This window comes from Corapipo altera, unplaced genomic scaffold (assembly GCF_003945725.1).
Source record: "Corapipo altera isolate COAL_440 unplaced genomic scaffold, ASM394572v1 0, whole genome shotgun sequence".
NCBI lineage: Eukaryota > Metazoa > Chordata > Aves > Passeriformes > Pipridae > Corapipo > Corapipo altera.
The window spans coordinates 13,828,627-13,850,690 of NW_020884872.1; the positions used below are offsets into that span (position 1 = coordinate 13,828,627).

At 40.1% G+C, this 22,064-nt stretch overlaps 1 protein-coding gene across 1 annotated transcript in view; it reads right to left on the reverse strand.

The window, feature by feature from the left end:
* Positions 1–22,064, reverse strand: part of PHEX (phosphate regulating endopeptidase homolog X-linked) — a 97,068-nt gene that overhangs the window by 62,890 nt on the left and 12,114 nt on the right. The window contains exons 4-9 of the mRNA XM_027645828.1: positions 13,102–13,188; positions 11,258–11,484; positions 7,978–8,046; positions 5,674–5,790; positions 1,260–1,343; positions 464–609 (exon numbers count right to left, since the gene is read on the reverse strand). Of these exons, the coding sequence (XP_027501629.1) occupies positions 464–609; positions 1,260–1,343; positions 5,674–5,790; positions 7,978–8,046; positions 11,258–11,484; positions 13,102–13,188 (730 nt within the window). The remainder of the gene's footprint in view (positions 1–463; positions 610–1,259; positions 1,344–5,673; positions 5,791–7,977; positions 8,047–11,257; positions 11,485–13,101; positions 13,189–22,064) is intronic.

Here is a 22,064-nt window from a genome sequence, read left to right on the forward strand (position 1 = left end):
TCAGCAGAGAACAAATTATCACAGAAATCCCTTAGATGTCATCAGTAATGATGCTTCAAATGGGGTGTTGCTTTTTCATCACTGCTCAAAGCTGTCTTGCTTCCCCGTGCAAAGTACATCTAATATGTTTAATCTGAGATATCTGCATTCTACAACTATGTTCTACAGATGTAAATCATTTCACAAGATACAAGACCCTATAAAAGTAGGAGATGCTGAACGCATCTGGAAAATGCAGCTTTACTGCAACCTGAGTTTTCCATAGAAGACGAAAGGTGTTGAAACTACAAATTCTCCTGCTACACACAAGGTAATATCTATATCCTCATTCAGACAAAACCAAACAGACCATTTTACTAGAGATTTGATTCCAAGAATATCTGAAACTCCTGAAAAATACAGGAAAAGCCCAGCATTTCATGTAACCTTATAAGTGTGGGTGAAATCATCATAGGATCCTTACTTTTTCCTTTCATTTTCTAGTATCCTGAATAAATCTTTGAAGTACTGCGGAACACGGACAATCACATTTTCTGAAGGACCTATATCTTTAAGCTCAGGATAGAGTTTGGTGTCAATCACCTTCTTGATGTATCCCAGCCAGTCAAACTGCAATGACAAAGAGAAGGCTGGTTAAATCAGATTATGAAGAGAAATGATTTATTAACTAAGTTACACCTTTAAAACTAGTGGTTTCCAAGCTTTACTTATTAAAAATTTAGAAACTATTACACTTTGTCATTACATGTGTTTTCAATCCTCAGTAAAGTCATAACAGTATTTAAAAGAACATATGTTGTAAATGAGCACACACATTCCTAATGATATTCCTTTAACATGCTTCTCTGCACACTGCATGTATGGCCAGCCTTTGCGAACGAAGATTTGGGAAAGGTCTTTACCCTTTGAGCCTGCGCAGTGGATTTTTTAGGTGAGACACAGTGTGCGCTGAACTGAGCCTACCTTTTAATTCTAAGGTTCATCTACTGGGGCTGAGCAAGCTTGGACAGTGGCAGTGAGGTCCTCAGGACACAGGTTTGTTTAGAGTGACCTTCTCTTAGATGGATGGCCTTACAGGGCTGACAAGCTCCATCTGCCCGGGGGAGTTTCCCTGACTGGGAATCGAACCTGGGCCACAGTGGTGAGAGTGCTGCATCCTAACCACTAGACCACCAGGGGTCCCCTCTGCACACTAAAGGCAATTTTAATTACATAGGTCAGATATTAAAAGAATAATTTTGCAATTATCCCCCACCAACCTGTGGAATCATGGCACTAAGCTCCGATATGTTCATTTTATTGTACATCACCTCACTTGTTCGATTTTCATATGGAATCATGATCTGGGAAAGAGAAAAAAACCACAAAACCATCAAAACAAGGATTATCTTGCAGGGACCTGCTCTTACGTCATTACTGTCCATCATAATCCCAGTGCAGAAATATCTCACCACTTGTTTTCCAAGAATTTAGGGCATTAACTTCCCTTTCTGAGAATGACATTTAACTGGAAGAAATGAAACTTAGTTCATTTAAAGTTTAACTCATTACTGGGGAATTTAATGAGGTACATGTCTTCTTTGAACATATTAGACCAATTTCAGCTCTGATTATACCAAGGAAAGACATGTTAATTCATAAGATATAAAAGTACACCTAAACCATTAATACTTATTCATCCCATCATATCAGGTAGAAGTCAGCTCCAACCTATATGGTTTAAAAGGCTGAACCTGAGATAGGCATACTGGAAGTACAGCTCATGTCTTGGATTTGAATATGTTCTTGCTGTAGCCTTACTCCACCTGAGGGAAGAGCAAGATGCATACAAGTTTCTCCTCATTTCACCCCACCATCCTGATTTCCATAGCAGGAACCCAGGTACATAGGCCAGACACAAACTAAAGCATTCCTCAACCAGGCCTTCCATCTGGGTGACCAGAGGAGCCAGACCTCAAGTTCCTCTGTAGTGTCACAGCAAAGGAAATCCTAAATATAAAGCGAGTCCTTTTATAACTAACAAGAGGGACATTCAGACTCCAATGTGGCCCTACGGTACATAATAGAAAAACAAACCAAGTACAAGACATAGGTCTAATTTTTCTCAGTGCTGAAGAGAAATAAAACTTCTTGATTGCAATTCCAGCCCCACTCTAAGGTAAATCCTATGCAACAAGCCGTATGCTGTGGAGTTTAAAGAGGACAGAGATTGACGCCAGACTAACCAGACAGCTGGCAGTTCTCCAACCAAAATTCTCCAGTAAGTGTCTGCGGTTTTACTATTGCTCAAGCCACACAGGAAAATAAAAAACTACTTTCTTCTCCCTTTCTGCAAATTTGATTTATCTGAAAAATCTTTAAACTCTTCTTGAACCCATTTACTCTCTTCCTCTCAGAACTTTCTCTCCTTCTCCAGTCATTCAATCCTAATAAAAACCATCCTTGTTCATAACAAGTTCTCTTAAAGCATGCCAGTCTTTTTTATATTCAAAGTATTCTTGCTGTCTCTTCTTTAGCATACAAGTTCTCCATTATATACGTTTACTCAGAACAAATACAGGAGAATACAGGATACAGTAAAACCTTAAGTGACAAACAGGACTACCTCCTTTGAATCAGCAAAATGTTTACATACATATAAGCATTGTGCTCATTAGGGATTATGTAATAATTCATATCCCTGGACTCACACCGAATATCTGGACAGACACAAGGAGGATTATTCATGCTAAAGGAAACCATGAGCAAGCATGGTTTGTCACATAACAATGTGCATTAACGATCCTGAGGATTTTTACATGATCTGTATCATCTTATATGGCAACTTCACCTACATACTTTGTCCTCTCTGCAAGACATTCGTTAAGTAAAGCATTAGAGCTACCAGAGCTAGCAATGCATCTTCTAATCACATCAACAATAAAATGAAGAAATGTTTACTGTTTTTCAAGTCTACTGGGTCACAATGAAGTATTTGCTCATTAGTCCATCCACGCTAGGTAACTGAAGCTGAATATTGGGCTTTATTTAGAGGTTTGGCAAATTTCATCCCTTTCAGCAGAAAAAATGGAAACACTGACTTACTACTATTGCGGACGGCCCTCACTTCTGTACAAACGCACCATTAAGAAGCATCACTGCCTTTCCTCCTGTAGACTGCAACTGCAGAACCCAGATAAAAGTCATCTATTGCATCACCTGTCCTGTGCAATAGGCTTCTCTGTTAACAAGAGACCACCATTTCAAAGGGAATAGCCTCTCAGCTCAGCTGGCCGTTCTGAAAACCAGTCTGTAGCCCTAAACTTTGCTGTTTTCCCAGCACTGAGGCTAACTCTTCTCTCTAGCTTTAGAAGTTGAAATGATAGTGGAGTTGCAGCTTCCAGGGATGGGATTCCTGTAGTAGCCATACTGAAGGAGGGATACACAGAAACAAAAATGCACCTTCAAACAGTAACAAACCTAATGCATAAATTAAACTCTGTAAGGGGGCAAAAATGTCTCCAAGTAAATGCCAGAACCAAGTACTAGATTTAAATAAATTTAGCTTTACTAAATTCAGTTGGTCCCCTTAAATTAAAACTCATGTTGTTTCTCATCTACTCTCCCTGAGTACTCCAGGAAAGCACCTCAGGAGCTAAGGGTGGTGTTACTGTAAACACCACCCTCTCACTATCACCTCCAGTATCCCACCTCGGTCTTGCACTGCTTTTAGCCTGTTCTACAGAGAATCAGCCAAGTCTGCTTATTGAACAACAGCGTAATATATTCGCAACATGGATGCACACCAGGGATTCAAATTCTACCCAGCTTCACAGTTACAGTATCATAAAATCTCTTAGGTTGGAAAAGACATGTAAGGTCACTGAGTCCAACCATTAAACCCATCACTGCCAAGTCCACCACTAAACCATATCCTCAAGTGCCACATCTACATGTCTTTTAAATACCTCCAGGGATCAAGACTCAATCACTTACCTAGGCAGGTTATTCCAGTGCTTGACAATCCTTTTGGTGAAGAAATTTTTCCTAATACCCAATCTAAATCGACCCTGACACTACTTGAGGCAATTTCCACTTGTCCTGTTACTTGTTACTTGGAAGAAGAGACAGACCCCCACCTCACTACAACCTCCTTCCAGATAGTTATAGAGAATGATAAGATCACTCCTGAGCCTCCTTTTCTCCATGCTAAACAACCCCAGATCCCTCAGCTGCTCCACATAAGACTTGTGCTCCAGAGCACCTCAATGTTTTTCTTGTAGTGAGGAGCCCAAACCTGAACACAGGATTTGAGGTGCAGCCTCACCAGTGCCAGGTAAAGGGGGACCATCACTGCCCTAGTCCTGCTGGCCACGCTATTTCTGATACAAGTCAGGATACCATTGGCCTTCTTGGCCACCTGGTTCATGTTTATCCAGCACCCCAAGGTCCTTTTCCACCAGGCAGCTTCCAAGCCACTCTTCTTCAAGCTTGGAGTGTTGTGTGGGGTTGTTGTGACCCAAGTGCAGGACCTGGCACTTGGCCTTGTTGAACCTTGTACAATAGGCCTTGGCCCATCGATCAGGTCTGTCAAGATCCCTCTGTGGAGCCTTACTACCCTCCAGTAGACCAATAGAGCTGCCTGACTTGGTGCACTCTGCAAACTGACTCAATTCCCTCATCCAGATCATTAATAAAGATATTAAACATGACTGGCCCAAATACTGAGTTCTGGGGAACACCACGTGTGACTGGCCACCAGCTGGATGTAACTCCATTCCCCACCACTCTCTGGGCCCAGCCCCACAGCCAGTTTTTCACCCAGCAAAGAGTGTACCCAAGCAGCCAGTTCCTCCTGGAGAATGCTGTGGGAAACAGTGTCAAAGGCTTTACTAAACTTTAGGTAGACAACATTCACAGCCTTTCCCACAACCTCTAGGTGGGTCACTTTGTCATAGGGGATCAGGTTAGTCAAGTAGGACCTGTCTTTCATAAAACCATGGTGACTGGGCCTGGTCATTTGATTATCCTGTATGTGCTGCATGATGGCAACGGCGATGATCTGTGCAACAACATTTTAGAGCACCGAGGCCAGGCTTACAGGCCTGTAGTTTCTCAGATCCTCCTTGTGGCCCTTTTTGTAGATGGGCATCACATTCGCTAACTTCCAGTCAACCCATTTGGTTTCCATGACAGCTATATCACAGTTTTCCAGCTGCACAAGGGGTACCAGTGCATTGCTGTAGATGCACTTCAGCCGGGATATTGATCCCATCACCTTTTCAGGGGGAGAAGCTGTGATTCCTACGGGACCAGCTGAGCTTCCAGAGTTTCTAACACATCAACAATCCCTGCATCTTTGTTGCCATATGGATCTCCACCCCCTACTTCCACTGAGATGGCAGATCAAAGGACCTCGCTAGCACACCGGTCCTTAAACATTGCCATGCTACCCGCAGGCTTATCTCTAGTGAGCCTGGCTCACATTACAATTTAAGAGACCAAAGGTATTTGACTAAGGTTTTTTCCCCTGAGAATAAAATAATGAATTTAACAATCAATTAAGGGAGAAATATTATTATTCCTTTCTTCATCAGGATCTGCTCCTTTCCTTCAGCTTCTAAAAAACACTATTGCTACCACTGTTGATATAATGGATTTCATTTTGAAAAAGGATTGCATTAGATTACCAACCTCTGCTATTTTAACTTCCAGTTTTAGAACTGATTTCATATCAGATTCAGCTCGTGAAGCATTTGCACCCAGAAGCACTGCTGTATCAACCATGAACTGCAAAAAGGCATCTCGGTACTGTAAAGAAGCAAAAAGAATGATGTCACTACTGGATTTGCTCTTCAGCAGAGCTGTAGCAGTAAACCAGAAATGCCCAGCTATAGCAAGGAGTATAATACTTTCATGCTTTAGCAACCAAGGTTGTGCTTTCCTTACCTTGAATGTCTGCTGTCAGCAAGTTAAAAAGGAGAAATAACACTGTAAAAATGCTTTGTATGACAGACAGAGATACCTGCTGTGGTTCAGGGAGTACAGATCTCAGGAAATGCAAATGACACTTCTGGATTAGACTAACACTTTCAGCTATTATAAATGGATTAGACAATGTGTATGACTGTACACAAGTATTTTAGGCCAACTCATACAGTAATCACTATAGGACAGTAGAAGCACTTGCATACAAGTGCAAGCTTAGTGCCTGAGAAGACAGGGAGATAAAGGGATGCTCTAATGAGTTCTCTCCTCTGTTCCTGCCACACACTACAACACATGTGTCTGCTACAGTGCTTTTCTTTGCTCTCCCCAGGATATCCTAACAAACCATATTTTAATCTCTATGTGTACACAGATTTTAGCAAAATACACTGTATGTAATGATACTGTAGTGATTTCTGTGCTGCCTCCCCCACAGCATAATCTTTCAGAGATTTTGGAGAGATCAAATTGCTCCTCATCAGCTCCTACCAGTCCACAGTCCAACAACAGCAAAAATATATCCCAACACATTTCCACCTTTAATCTTTTAGCAGGTACCATTCTTTGTATCCTGGCATCATCTAGTCTGATAGAGGTAACTAAAAAACTTACTAACCTCTCAGGAAACTCAAAAGGGAAGTAAAGCTGTAAAAAATCAGTAGCAATGACTTGTCCCCCAGATAACCCCCGAGGTTGTTTTCTTTGAGTTTTGGGCTGCACATGACAGATACTTGCCCACAGGTCTTCACTGAACAAGGGGGAAAAAGGTGTTGTTGTCATAGTCAAGTATTGATATATTAAAGCCGTTGATAAACACCATTATTTCACAACTGCTTTTCACAGAAATGCTGCAAGAAACTAAGCTGTATACCCAGGAGTTGCTGACAGATCTTGCAGTGATATGGCTAGGAAAGCCAAGGCTGACCTGGAGTTCAGTCTGGCAAGGGATGTGAAGACCAATGGGAAAAAACTCTATAACAGGAAAAGGAAGAGGAGGGAGAATGTGTATCTACTACTAAATGGAGCAGGGTAACAAATTACACTGAAAAGGCCAAGATACTCAATGCCAACTTTGCTCTAGTCTTTACTAATAAGACTGACTTTCAGGAATCCCAGACCCCTGAGTCCAGAGGGGAAGTCTGGAGCAAGGAGGACCTATACTCAGTGGAAGAGGACCAGATTAGGGAACAAAGTGGACATAAGTAGATCCAGGGGATCTGAAAGATTGTGCTCATGAGTCCTGAGGGAGCTGGCTGATACCACTGCAACTTCACTCTGGGCAGTATTTGGAAGGTCACAACTATTGGGAGAGGTTCCAAAAGGGTGGAAGAGACCAAGCATCACCCCTATCTCCAAGGAATGCAAAACTGAAGACCCATGGAACTACAGACTGGTCGGCCTTATATCAATTACTGGGAAGGTGCTGTAGAAAATCCTCCTGGAAACTATTTCCAAACATATAAAAGATAAGGTGATCACGGGTAGTGAGCGTGGATTTATGAAGGGGAAATCATACTTAACCAGGCTGATAATCTTGTGCAATTACATTAATATCCTGGTGGATGGGGGGACAGCAGTTGTGGTTGATCACCAAGGTTAAAAAGTACAGGGCAGGGGAGTGCACAGTAAGGTGGATTGAAAATGAGCTGAGTGACCAGGTCCAGAGGGTTGTGATCAGCAGCACAAAGCCTAGTTGGAGGCCAGTCACTAGCAGTATATTCCAGAGATAAATTCTGCTTCAGCAGAGAAGTTGGACAAGATGAACTCCAGAGGCCCCTTCCAAGCAGGAAGAAAAGTAGGGGGACCCCAAATCTTACAAAAATCTTCGTTTAGGAAACTTTGCAAAAGTGTTTGTGGTAGCGGTGGTGTTTTCTGACAGAAGATACCTGAAAAATCCGAATCCATACAATGCACAGCCCTTTCTCAGTTTGGAGCTCAACAAAACAAAAGCAACAATGAAAAAAGCTGAGGGAGAAAAGTGGTCACTAATTTCCATTTGATAGTACTTACAGATTTGGCTTCTGTGGTGTTTTCTAGGTAATCCTCTCTAGATGCCAGAGAGAGGCTTGCTTGGTCAAGCTGTTAAAAATAACAAGAAGTAGCATTTAATAGCTAAATTCATCAGAAATCAAAGGTAGAGTGATAAGCAACCTCGGAAGAGTTTCTCTGGCAGTTATGGTAGATGTGTGCAAATATTCATACACAACACACTGCAGCAGACTGAGCTCCACAGGATTTCAAAACAACAGAAAAATCTTATGCTGTGCTGACAGATATTAACTAAATCAGATTACTGTGATCTGGGGAGCCTCAGATCCCCCCTGTAATATCTAAGCCACCTACAGAAAAGAATTACCTATGCGATGTAGGTGTTTATGGCTCCACTAGTATTAGATAATGCAATAGGACTGGGCCTACAGGATCAAAGAGTTGGTGCTGATGACCATTCATCCTGTGCACATTTCAGGGGCACAAGAGTCAGCTTTGGGACACACTAGCCTAGTGTATGGACCAAATGTCCACGAGGTGCTGGAGCATGTTAGCTGTTGTGTATCCGGAAGGCACTGTTAGCCTTTCTTGACTGAAACTGAGATTGCACTTTTGACCTTCACCCCAGACCAGCACTGGGTGCTGTATTTAGCTTTTTGAACAGATATGAAACAGCTGGATACCAGCCAGGATTGCATGCATGCCCAGGATGTTGTTATCTCTCCAATACATTACCTAAAGGTGTCTGGTAGGTCCAGAAAGATCTTTGACTTTCACTTACATTTTTGATCTAAACATGGATCAAATTTGATGGTCTACAGTCACCCTAATATTGGAATTAGGGCCTCAAGGTAATTTCTAAACCAGACCTCAAAGTTTGAGATCTGCGCTTAGTGTTGAGTGAAATATCTACATGAGAATATATACACATGGTTTCAAATTCCTAACCAGGCAAAACTCACAATACAGCACATATTTTAGAATTGATACTAGGAACTGAGATTTCCCAGAACTTTTCAATGCAGTGAAGTTAGGCTAGGGTGTGGAAGCCAAAGCTGAAAACTTCATTCAACCAGCTTCCAAACTCTGAATAAGATACTGATTGGAGCAGAAACAACAGTTTTGATGTTCTAAAATTATTGGTTTGATACTGTAATTGTTTTTAAAAGATAAGTCTAGTAAAGAGAGATCACATTGATTCATACAATTTCATGTGTCTTTTTTAATCTAAATTATTTAGGTTAAACCACTTATATTTCACATTTTGCACATTTTTAAAAAATGTTCCAAATAAATAAATCTTAGAATCTAAAATGGATGAATAAATGTAATCTTTTCCTCTACTAGCTGATGTTCACAATCTTTAAAATACACCATAAACAAATAAAACAAATCTTCCTCAAAAGGGAGAGTAACTGTGATGTTCAGTGCAAATCTGGTTCTTTGAAAAACAGTATCACCTTCTTTTCTCAGCATATTGGAGGAAAAATAATATACTCATGCTTTTTGTACGTGTGTCTTGGCAATAGTTAACTTCAGACTATTTGGTCTGTTTCAGTTATGTGACTGGTACAATAAATGCTTATCCAAATTTCCTAGGCTTAAGACTTAGATCTGACAACACACAAAACCAAGAGAGCACAAATATGAGAAAGAAATAGAAAAGTTACCCAATTTCTTTAGCCCTCAAAAAAAAGATCATGTTGAATGCTGAACAAAGTTTTATTTGGAGTTTTTACTTTTTTATGATCCGTTGATGATTTTGCAATGCTGAACAAAAAGAATTTTGCAATAAGTTATTCTCACAAGCAGATTGAAATACTCCATGGTACATCTACAGCCCTGGGAATTTGTTAAAACACAGACAAGGAAGAATACTGACCGATGCAATCTGTAGATCAAGATCTTAATAAAATTAACAACAGAATACCCTACGGAATAATACATTATTCATAGCATGTAGTGCTTCAGTTATTCAGATACTTAATTCTTAGGCACCACTAAGCATACCAAGGAAAGGTACTGATAGTTATAATTCATTTTCAAGAGACCAGTGGTAAGGATATCCCTGCCCAGCCCTTTGCTAACAGGCGACTTGGACTGAAATATTATGACAGGAGATACCCAACTAAGTATCTCTCTGATTCTACTGCTTCAGTTCATTTAAACAAGTCTCAAGCCAAAGAAAACCTGACAGGATCTTAAAAGCATCTTAGCAGAACGACATCTTATTTACAGCAAACTGTTGGTCTGCTGTTGACTATCCAGGAAAATATCCCAGAGATGGGGAAAAGTTACCCTTCAACTTTATACCGGTTAAATGCCTCAGTCAGAAGACATTTTGAAGAACTGACTCAGAATTGACATCCACTCCAGCACCAACACAAATTAACTGTTGTTTGATCTCTAGATACAATGTATTCTTGGCTACATTCCTACAGCCAGCCCACATGCCAGCAAAATAAAAGGCCATAGATCCTACTTTGCTGTGATGAATGGCATCATAACTTTCTTATTTGCTCCTTCTCTCTTGCCTTCATAACCTATTTTCTTATAGCAGTGGAGGGCTGGTCTACTCTGGCTACTTATCTGTAGTTCTCAAACAGCAATGCATTTGGCCAGGTACTCAGACTTGCCATGGTGACATCTCACAGTAATACAATTTTCTCTGGAGTTTTGTCAGACTACAGGGAGGCAACATTTCTTGAATCTTTTTCTCACTCAACTGTTGTGCAATGCCACACACTGTTAATAAAATGGTAACGCTTTGCTCTAAATGTAATAGCATTTCAGGAAAAAAGGTAAATTCTGTATTTCAGGTCTAAAAGTGCTTTGGATACATCTGTGTCATAAGCTGCTATGTAAGAGACAGATTATGTGTTTCCATCTTAAGAAAAATAGCTCAAGTTCAGAATATCTGCTACTGATGCACCATTCTTCATCTTCACAGACAAAAAAAAACATTCTTCATGCAACTAATGAGTCATAAGCAGCATCCAGAACTAGATATTGACCTCTTATTCTCATGCACATAGACCCTGGAGACTGGTCTACTGGGAACATTATTTGTACTTTTTTCCTGGCATTGGAAAGAAAAAAGCAATCTGTAGGAGATATTTTTCAGTAGCATATGGTTGCTAGTGGCTTCTATGTTCCCATAAACTGGTACCTATGAACATCTGTGCATCAGTAGATCATAACAACAATAATCAAGTGTAAACATTTGGCATGTAAACATGTTTTAAAAAAGAAGACCATAAAATACCATGCAAAGAAACCTATCAGATATGCTATATAGTACCTTCAGGATATACCGATTGGAGATTTTGTCATCAGCAGCCACATATAAACGGATGAAGACAGAGTTACTGTATTGGCCACGAAGAGTTGCCAAGGCTTGGAGTAAACTAAATCTCCTTTCTGACCACAGTCCTTCAGGTCCAATATTGGATTCCAACACAGGCCAGCGGAAAGGTGAGTGCCTCAGGATACTTAAGAGGGGCTTCACATCGGCTTTTTCAATTTTATCTGAAATGCCAAAGTGTGACAACAATTACATTCCAGATAATTCAAATGCAGCAGCAGCCACACAAGACAAAGATTTAACAGCATCAATTGATTTCTAGGCAAACCAAAACACAATAGCTGAAACCCAAAGCCTCTGCTCTGCTTGTTAGCACAGCAGCACAGGAGTCCAACCCAGCTTATGTATATTAATAATAATAGGGGCAAATCAGTACCTTTCAAAAAAGGCAAAGGCTGGAATTAAGTAAATGTAAAAAAAAAAAAATCTGATTTAGAAACTAGAACAGAAACTTCACTGTTTCTGTGGGGCCGAGGAGGGGCTGGTTATTGTACATGATCAAAGCTAGAGGGGCAGTATCTTGGCACCAAGGCTGCAGGGTAGGCTGTCTCAATTGCTGGCAGTCAGTCTTGGGCTGTGCTGGAAGAAAACTGTCCAGGGAATAACAGAATCACAGAATATGCAGAGTTGGAAGGGACCCAGAAGGGTCACTGAGTCCAGCTCCTAGCCCTACACAGGACCACACCCAAGAGTCACACCATGTGCCTGACAGTATCCTCCAAACGCTTCTTGAATTCTGTTACCCTTGGTGCTGTGACCACTACCCTGGGGAGTCTGTTCCACTGCCCAGCCACCCTCTGGGTGAAGAACCTTTTTTAAATATCCAATCTAAACCTCCCTTGTCACAAATTCTGGCCATTCCCTTGGGTCCTGCCAGTGGTCACCACAGAGGAGAGATCAGTGCCTGCCCCTCCTCTTCCCCTCACGAGGAAGTTGTAACTGGAGTGTAGTCTCTCCTCAGTCTCCTCCAGGCTGAACAGACCAAGTGCCCTCAGCCGCTCCTCGTTCAGCTTCCACTCAAGGCCCTTCACCATCTTGGCTGCCCTCCTTCGGACACTCTCTTAGAGCTTAATATCTTTCTCATATTGCAGTGAGCAAAACTGCACACAGAAGGTTCGGAAGAAACCTTTGTCCAGAAGGACAAAGGGCACTTCTAATTCATCTTCCACCTGTGTAGCTACATAAGGGCAGTGATGTGTCCCAGACTAGTGTACATCATCTGACAGCAGCATTTACGAGCTGAGGAAAAGCACTGCAAACAGGGCTATGGGGCTTTCCATACTAACTTGCTTGACTTAAAGCAGGTAACTCAAAGAGTCCAGGGCTGTCTATACCCAATCTTGAGGAAGTGTTTTGATTAAACAGATTTAGAGAAATATAGAAGGTGCTGAGCTACAGGCTGTTGAAAATATCAGTATGAGAATTTCCTCGGAAGCTCCTCATTTACTGACCTCAGGCACTAACCCCACAACCCTGGGACACTGTTTTAGCATTCTTTTGCATAGATAAATATCTATTCACAGTTCCCTGACAGTCAGAGGTCTCTCTAAAACTGATTTCTTGTGCCTGGGTGTACCTCAGCTTCAGAAATGTGTAAAAGACCCCCTGCAGTCACTTGAATCCATATCAGCAAAATCCATGCATCTGCACAGAGCTCAGCAGAGAGAAAAAACCCCTGCCTTTATAAACACAGGGAACTCATATGTCTTAGAATCATTGAATATGCTGCACTGGAAGGGACACATCAGGATCATATGTCCCTCTCAAATCAAGCCACTTACTCTCATTCATGCAGGATGCGTAAAGGACCTTGGCCTTCTGTACAGCTTCACTGTCTCGTCTTTTGCTGATGGGTTTCTCAAGTAATGCTGAAAAAACAAATAAATTTGGTTTTCAATACATTGGAAAATGTAGAAACTGTTTGCTTGTTTCAGCATTTGCTTTAATCATGGCATTTGTTTAATTAAGGATGAGGTTCCACATATATTTTTTTAAGCAGTAGCACAGACATAATTACAACTTTTTCAAACCCCAACGGAGAAGGATTTTTTAATTTATTTATTTTTAAGAGGACTGATTTAAAGCCAGGTGACAGATGCTGCTTATTATCTGTCCTCACAACCAGCCACCCTCAGCAAACGGAGGGGACAGGGAATTATGAGGTAAGTGGGAACAATCACACAAGGCAGGGAGTCAGGAATTCTTTCAAGTAGCTCAGTTTCTGGTGCTGGTACATTATGAAATCAGGATCTAACAAAGAAGGTTAAAGAATCCCAGGAGCAAGACTACCGGTGTTCACTTTTCCAGTTCTGCTGCTGCTGAAAGAAAGCAGCAGAGAACTGTCTCGTTATCTGTCAAACACAAACAACCTCAGTCTTGGTAATGACACAGAAGACCAAATGTCCAAGTATTGCTTGTAAAGCTGCACCATATACACACTCATATCACACTATAGGTGTAAACATCCTTGGTGTTCAGCTTTTTTTAAGCTGTCATCTCTCTACGTTCTTCGCATTCCTCACGTTATGTAATGAAAGGAAAAGAGCATGAAAAGTCCATCTGAATCTCAGCAGTCCCCTCTTAGCTGCCTTAAACTGTTTCATCCAAGTTGTACCTCAGCCATGATGCAGCTGCAGACACACATAACTATGGCTAAATGCAGAGGCATTAAAAAAGAAAAAAAGAATCAAACCAAAACAAACAACACCAAACTCATTTTCTTGGACCCTTAAGAGATTTAATGAGATAATTCCTTTTTAGTTATGGATAAGATTTTCCCTAAAAATATTTCTGGACAGGATCCCCAATACTTTTGATTTCAAATCCTCAAATTGCTAATATTTTTCAGCTTGTTAAATACAATATAATGCCAATCACTGACACATATCTTCAGTGTGCACAATTCTTAGTAGAATAATCAGACCCGGTCATGTTTTAAAAATGGCATTTTAAAAGAAACGATACATGAAGCCTAGATAAAACTAAGGATGAAAAAATACCCTCCTATTAAAGCCATTACAATAATTTCTGTCCTTGCCAGTGAGATGTACAAACATGAAATTTTGAAGCTAACAAAATCCAGTGGCTAAAGTCCAGGTAAAGATCAGGAGAGATGAAGAGGATGAGAGTCAATAAAATAAAATCAACTCTAGAAATACACCTGCATCAAATTGTGTTAAAATCAGACCTGGTGTTTTCCCAGTATCCATCTCATTATGTGACAGAATGAAAGAGTAACACTCACTGTACTATTGCAGAGTGAGGTGGGGTAGGTGTTGCCAAGTGCTGAGAGTTCTTTTATGAAGACAATTCTTGGTTCCAATAACAAAAAATCCAGTTATCAAACATGAAAGACTTAATAAGATGGTTGAATGCTGTGGATACTGAAACAGGGGATGTGATCCATGAGTGTTCCTTAGGCTATAACGGTTTCTCAGCTCTAACCTCAAGTTTTCAGAAAGGTTTAGAAGCTCAAACATGGAGCACTGCTCACATCCACGTGATTTCTACATTAGCTGGTATAAAATCCAAATACAAGATTTACAAATTTGCTTCTTATTTAGCTCACAAATACATATGGATTTTACGTGTCCTTGAGTATTTAAACTCTTAAACATGAATAGCAAGAAAAGGCAAGAAGCAAAGCATATTGATCAAAAATATGTGTAATCAATTAGTCTGTCTCCAGGTTGCTTATTCATGGAAAGAAAGTCACTACTGTGATTGAAATCAATGCAGACACATCAGGCTATCTTTATATTGGCAATGTTGGGTACTGTGAGTAGCCTGGCCATAGCTGCAGGCTCTGACAAACCCACTCCTGCACTGAGCAAATCTGATCGTATGGGTCGATGCACTCTGTGCTTCTACAGGGCAGCGTTTTGGAGGCTGCAGCTCAGAGCCTCTGCTCTCTGAGGACCTCCACAGGTTGATCAAACCTGCCTCAGGGCCATCCCTCAGTCTCCCCAGCATGGAAAGGCACTCTCTGAACAGTGTTCCATCTCTTGGCACAGGACATGGATTTCTGGCAATACTGAGGGAAATGCCAGTCAGGGACACAGAGATAGCAAATTCAGCCCCTCTGAAAAAAAATCAGCGGAACTGTAGCTGTCTGGGAGGATTTTATCACCTTGAAAGACAATAATAGCTTCAGATATTTTCTGTTTGGACACCAAAATGTAAGCAAAACCTATAAGGTCTTTCAAGGTATAGGAAGAGAAAGACCACAAGAAATCAAATGTTCAGTTTCATAAGCTACCCGCAGACCTGTTGCTTGGTTCCCTACTTTGCCTTTCCAAACTGCTAATCTCATCCCTCACTAAGGAATTGTGTGTATTCATATGAATCCACTGAGAAGTTCAGCCTACTAGGCTTTTCTTAAAGTATAGTTTTCTTAAACTTTGACCTAGTTAGGGAGATGCAGACTAACATTTTGACTAAAGCAGCTCACTTAGCACTGAGAAGGACATTGAGTTTGTTCTTCTTGCAGCTTTCTTTCTTTCCATTTTTTTTAAACTCAGTTTTCTTGTTTCTAATTAAAAGTTCTAATTCCCTAAAGCAACCTTCCATTTTAGGACATCAAACATTTATCTTTAAATAAGAATTTTTAGGAATAAATGATTTTGATCAGACTAGGAAATATACATCACTCCAACAATATCAAAAAACACCCATATATAACAGCCCATCTGTCAGCTCCCTATTAAATGTTACAGTGCTAGGCAATTTGGCTGCAGAGGTTAAAAAACCCCCACAATCCAAGCTGATTTGCAACCACCTGAAAAGGCATAGAATTGTTATTAACGTCAACTAAAATTTAACAATTTATTGCTGCTACTGAATTACAACACTATCCTGTCACAACTGCAAAGTAGAATATCATAACCAAAAATCACCAGAAAAAGCAAAGTGAACCAGCATAGCTTAGGCCACTAAACATAACGTTTGGATCGTGTTTCTTTGGCCAAATATCAAGTACATGTTTCAGTGGTTTTTCTAACAAAGCAGCTCTTCTTCACTTACATCTTTTACTCTCTTCACTTTTAAATTATTTCCAAAGTCATTCTCTTGGCAATAAAAAAAGATCTTGGCCTGTGGCACTGATCTCAGCACCTCATTGTCCATGTTTCCATATGCACAGGATGCCCAGATGCAAGATTTATATTTCCCTTCACATAAAACTTAGTTATGGCAAGTGTCAAAACCTATTGGCAATTCCACTCTATAGCACTGTAATAACATATCTCATTAAGCAACTACCACTTGAACAGTTAGAAACTGTTTAAAGGTGTTCATGATATCCTAAACTTTCTGAGATTGCAAATTGCTTCATCATTCGGTTTCTTCTACCAAGGGGCTGAGGGTGGGGAGGTTCCCATTGCAATCAAAGTTCTGGTACTTCTGGCACCCCAGGTCAGGCAGGTTTGAATCATTGTGCTCCCTGGCTCTTCTACAAAACACAAAGGCTCAGCACCACCAACAAACAAACCCACTCCATAGCTGGGAGTGATCCTCACTTGTCTGAACTGGAGATGTTCAGATACATAGTCAAGGAAAAAAGCCACAGTTGGGGGTGGGGAGCTGAGAAGGGAAGGAAGAGAGTTTATATTGAGTTGCCTTCACATAGTTCTTTTCCAGGGCAAGAGGGCTAAAAAAGGCCAACTTCCTGTGGTTCACTACCCTCCAGTAAACAGCAATCATCTGCTGTTAAAAGTGAGAGCAAGGCACATTACAAAGTAAGCTTTGCATGAGTGTTTATTTAACTGCATACTATTCTGAAGCTGCTAAGGATAATCTTGTGGCCAAGTGTTACCTTTAATCTTACTTTCCATTTCCAGCCCTCGTTGATTTTCCAGCCCACTGTCTTGCATAGCTTCACTTTTCAACCATCGTATTTTATTTATGGCACCAAGAAATCCTGTACCTTTCTCTCTTCTGACATGGAGTGCACAAAAAAGGGATTGTAAAGCCAGATTTGCAGAGAAAAGAAATGTGCATGCCATTTATTCCAATTAGAAATATTGATTCAATTTATCAGTGTCCTGATCAGCAGATTGTATATATTCTTTGTGCTATCAGATAGTTTTCTACTTATATAGTTGAGTTGCAATCCTGAGAAACACTATGTGATTCATGAAGCTTACTTCCTATTCTATAGAGAAAGTACAAGTTTTCTCTGCACTTTCCAACCCAAGATATGGAGAATACATCGTGCTAGTAAAGATAGTAGCATTTTTTTCCACTAATTTCTGTCCTTATCCTTTTACAAACATTTGCTCTATGTGGAAAATGCAAACTGAAGTGTTTGCACAGTGGTATCTGACAATGATCTGAAATATATTATAATGCTTTGTATCTTGAAGAAAAACAACTGCATGTGCAAACATCCCACTGGGAATATGCTTGGACTTTATAAAAAACAAAGATTATACAAGAACCCCAGGGGACATCCCATTTCCTGGAGAGTTGTAACCCTGGAAGAGTGAAAAGCTAGAAGCAGACAAATAAATCAGCATGAACTCCCAGGGCAATTCTAGAACAGACAGCAGTCTTGGACTGCAAAACCAGAGAAGTACCAAAGTGAGGAGATGATCTTATTGTTGTGCAGGCTGGTGAGACAGACTGGAACACTCTCTGCCCTTCAGCTGCCTGTGTTTAAAAACAATGTTGAACAGCTGGACAGAGGGCAGAAAAATATCAAAACAATTGGGTTTTTTCTTTGGCTTGAGAAATAGAAGGGATGGATTAAAAAAAAAACAACAAACATGCAATGAGGAAACATGATTTTTCTCACAAAAGATGTGAAAGGGTGATGGAATCACAGTGTGAAAGCACCAGCCGTTGGAAGATGAAGACAAATTCAGCAGTAACAGTGATTAACCACTGGAACCAGCAAGCAGAGGAGATAGTGGCTTCTCTGCCTCCTAACATTTTCAAGACTTGAACCTTTTTTGGAGGATAAACTTTATTCCAAAGTGAATTATGTTTTATCCCACTGAAAGCTATTGAGCTGCATTACATGGGTAATGTAATTGTCTGTGACACAAGAAAGGTCATGGGAAATAATCTAATGGTTGCTCCTGGAATTGCACTCTATACATTTAAGATACAGATCTCAAAGCACTCTTAGACATGAGGAGTCAAGGAGACAGCCATTATCCATTGCTGCAGATAAAGTGAGCCACAGATTCCTCCTTATCTGATTCATGCCAGACTCCTACTGATAGCAATGGTGCTCCTTTATGAGTATAAAGCTTGCTGAACTTGATCCAGACACTCAGAGAGCTTGATCTTTTGGAGATGGTGAACGTCCTTCAGTCCCTTTAATGTCAGTGACAGTGGGAGTTGCTCAGTATTGCCCAGATGATGCTCAATACTAAAACTAAAACTTATAATGCATTCTTTTTGGGATTAGACTCAGAAAGCAGCCCAAGGACCTATTCATTCAGTATGCCACAGTCAGAAGATGCTTTCATGAGCTACATCCACAGAAAGGCTCTATCACAGCCTCACACAACAGCATGCTCTCCCTTTGGTAGCAGCAACTAGTAGCCAGATATTTGTTCCATATTGGATACTTATGAGCTTCACTTTCTTAGACCAAAATGCAGGAACTCTGCTTGTGGAAAGGGAGTTTATTTGCAAATACCTGATGACAATGAATTTATCTTTCAATAAAGACTCTGTTCTTCACCTTCCCCCCTATGCTGCTCTACAGCTGTAGGGATTAGGCTTCTAAACTGATGAGAAGAATAATTAAAAGAGCTGTTCAACCATCTCCAGCTATCACTGAGAAGCTTTGTTTGCTCCCTACGTTAGCACTATCACATGCTACCTCTGGAAAGAAACAAAACACAAGTTATCATTTGGAAATTTGCAGAAGATCCTCTGATGCCAGCAACAGGTTGTTTTAAGGGTATTCTGTGAGGAATTACCACCTAAAAGTCAAGAAAAACCTACTCGAATCTTGGTTTGAGTATGGCAATCAAATCAAATGCACACCACCTGTGTGCAGAATGTAATTCCGTGATGCCCCTGAACTATAACATAATTATGATTAACCTAGTCCTCATTAAGAATGTCTAACCTTTAATTCCTGTATTTTCCTCACACTTAAGAGCAAAAGAGTTCCTGGGAAGCAACTGCAATGCCTGAAACCCAAGTAACCAACTGCACTGTGCCACAAGGGTTATCCAAGGATTCCAACAGTGTCATGGAGGTATCGCCCTTTCTTCAAACTCTCAGCACACTAGATTTAAAAAGTCAAGTTCAGTACAGTTCACAGAGCAAAGATTTGGCTAGGATGCCAAAGGGCACACAAAAAACCTTTAGAACCACGCTGCTGTTACGGAAATCACAGCTAGATAAACGTATAGCCTTAATTAACATGAGCTTACATGTTCCAAGAGTGATGATAGAGAATGGTTTGGGGTCAGCTGACGTTCATTTAGAATATCTGGTTTCCAATTCCTTTTTTCAGAACCCAAAATGAAGTGAAGGAGAGCTGGCAGTGGTAAGTTTCATAGTGTCTACAAGGGACACAATGTTCAACCCCAAAATAAAAGCACTGGCCACAGTATCCAAAATTATACACAAGACTGTTGAGATCACTCAACCAATGGTAACATTCCTGTCTTGCTACATGAAAATATGAATTTTAAAGACTGCAACAGTTCAGGTCGCAAAAAAGTCAAAGAAGAGAATCTGATACATATATTTTATTCTCATCAGTTTGGAAACCTATAGCTGGAGAGTATAGAAGGGAGAGTGAAGAATATATATATATATAATGTATTTTATATATATACATACATGCACATATATACACATAGACATATATATATTCTAAAAGGAAGTGACAGACTTAACTGACATTTCCAAGCTGCACATATTTTTTGTGAACAAAACAAGTATTGTCAAGCCAAGATTATTCTCAGAGTTAAATCTGTTCTCGCAGAGCACTCTCCTGAAACAGACTTGCACATCTCCTGCTGTAAGATGCAACATTTAATGCTTCCATACAACTTTATCCCTCCTAGCAGGTTTATTAGCACAGATCAAACTCCCACACAAATGCACCTGTCCAGCTTCCATTTCAGAGCTGCTTTGCATCTGGAAGCCTTGGAAGAAGAGCAAAGCAAGATCTCGTCTGCTGCAAAATACCACAGAGATAAACCCCAGTGGATGTGCAGAAGCCTACTTACAGTTCTCTTCTGACACCAGTGTAACCCAACTTCAAATGCATAATTTCAAAGCCTCAATAAATTCCTTTATGCCTTTAAAACACAAGTTCTTCTGAGAATTTCTCGTGATATGCAACTTTAGTGTACAAAACAACTCATTTCCTCTATTAACAATTGATAGCAATATTTGGATTTTGAGGCTTCCCTAAAATATGAGCTAATTTAAATTTATTAACTTTTGTAAACTACTAGTTCTACTAATTGCTCTGCAGTGTTTCTTGTTATCTCAGGTGTCTTATCCAAAGTCTGACGAGCAGTCTGGAGTCCTCTTCCCTGCCTGACTCTTTACAAGAAGTGAGCTGCAAATGATTGGTTTTCAAACAAAAGTTTGTTTCCAGAATTCCAAAATATGAAAAGAGACTTTTTAAAGATACAATTTTCACTCTCTCGCAACCAAAAAAACAAGCAATGAAAAATTTTCTCATGACTGTAGTTAAATAATTGTTAAAAGTACTGACACCTTACTGACATTAAGGCTCTTCCTTTTTTTTCCTTGCTGGCTGTAAACAATTCTCAGTTTCAGAGGACAGGAGGGGAAGCAGTCCAAGCCTAATGCAGTAAAAATTATTTCACTGCATGTTATAAATACCTTTTTTGAGTTTCTGATGCATTATAGTCTAGATTTCTCTACTGTTTGCTAAATATATATATCTATATGGAAAACCAAACTCACATTAAAGACTTGCAAAAGTCTTTCTCCATATGCTTAAAATTATCTTTGCCTAATTAAAGCTTTTCACTTTGAGTCTAAAATAAATAAAATAGCAAGTCAATACACCTTTCTGGTGCTTACAATGCAGATTTACATTTCACCAAAGCATGTATTATTTTCACTTTCATGTCTTTTCCATTCTCTTCTTAACCAGCCTTTCTTACCTTTTTTATCTCAGTTCCCCATTGCAAATACTCAGTCACCAGAATCCTCTTACTGGAGTACATAAGTACTTGAAATAATCACTCAAAGCAACTTTTGTAAAGGTAACTTCCTTGTTCACACAGGAATATGAAGTAATGCAGAGTACTAGACACCACTTAGATTGCCCTACCACCTGCTGTATTGTATGTTCCCACCTCTTGCGAAGGCAGAAGCATCCAGGATGTCAATGAATGGGGCTAAAAGTCCCTTTTGGAAGGCCTTGTGTTGGCTTACATAGCCTGACATATACCTTAAATATAATAGTTTCCATATTTTTCCAACCGTTAATTTTTTTTCTTTAATAAAAATCACAATGTATTCTGCAGCTCCATGAGCTTATTCATCAGAATGGTCTTTGTGGCGCTGATGCCTTAATCTAGGCCTGCCTTGTTTTGATAAACTGCATCTCCCCCACCCACTTCATGATCTGGGGGGAGAGGGTCGTTTGGTTGGTTTGTTTCAGGGGGGTTTTATGTTTGTTTGTTTGGGGGTTTTTTTTAAAAGCCTTTAATAATCATCAACGCATTTCCCTTATCAATTCAGGGCAATATGTTTTGTATTTGATACAATTAATGTCCCTCAGCCT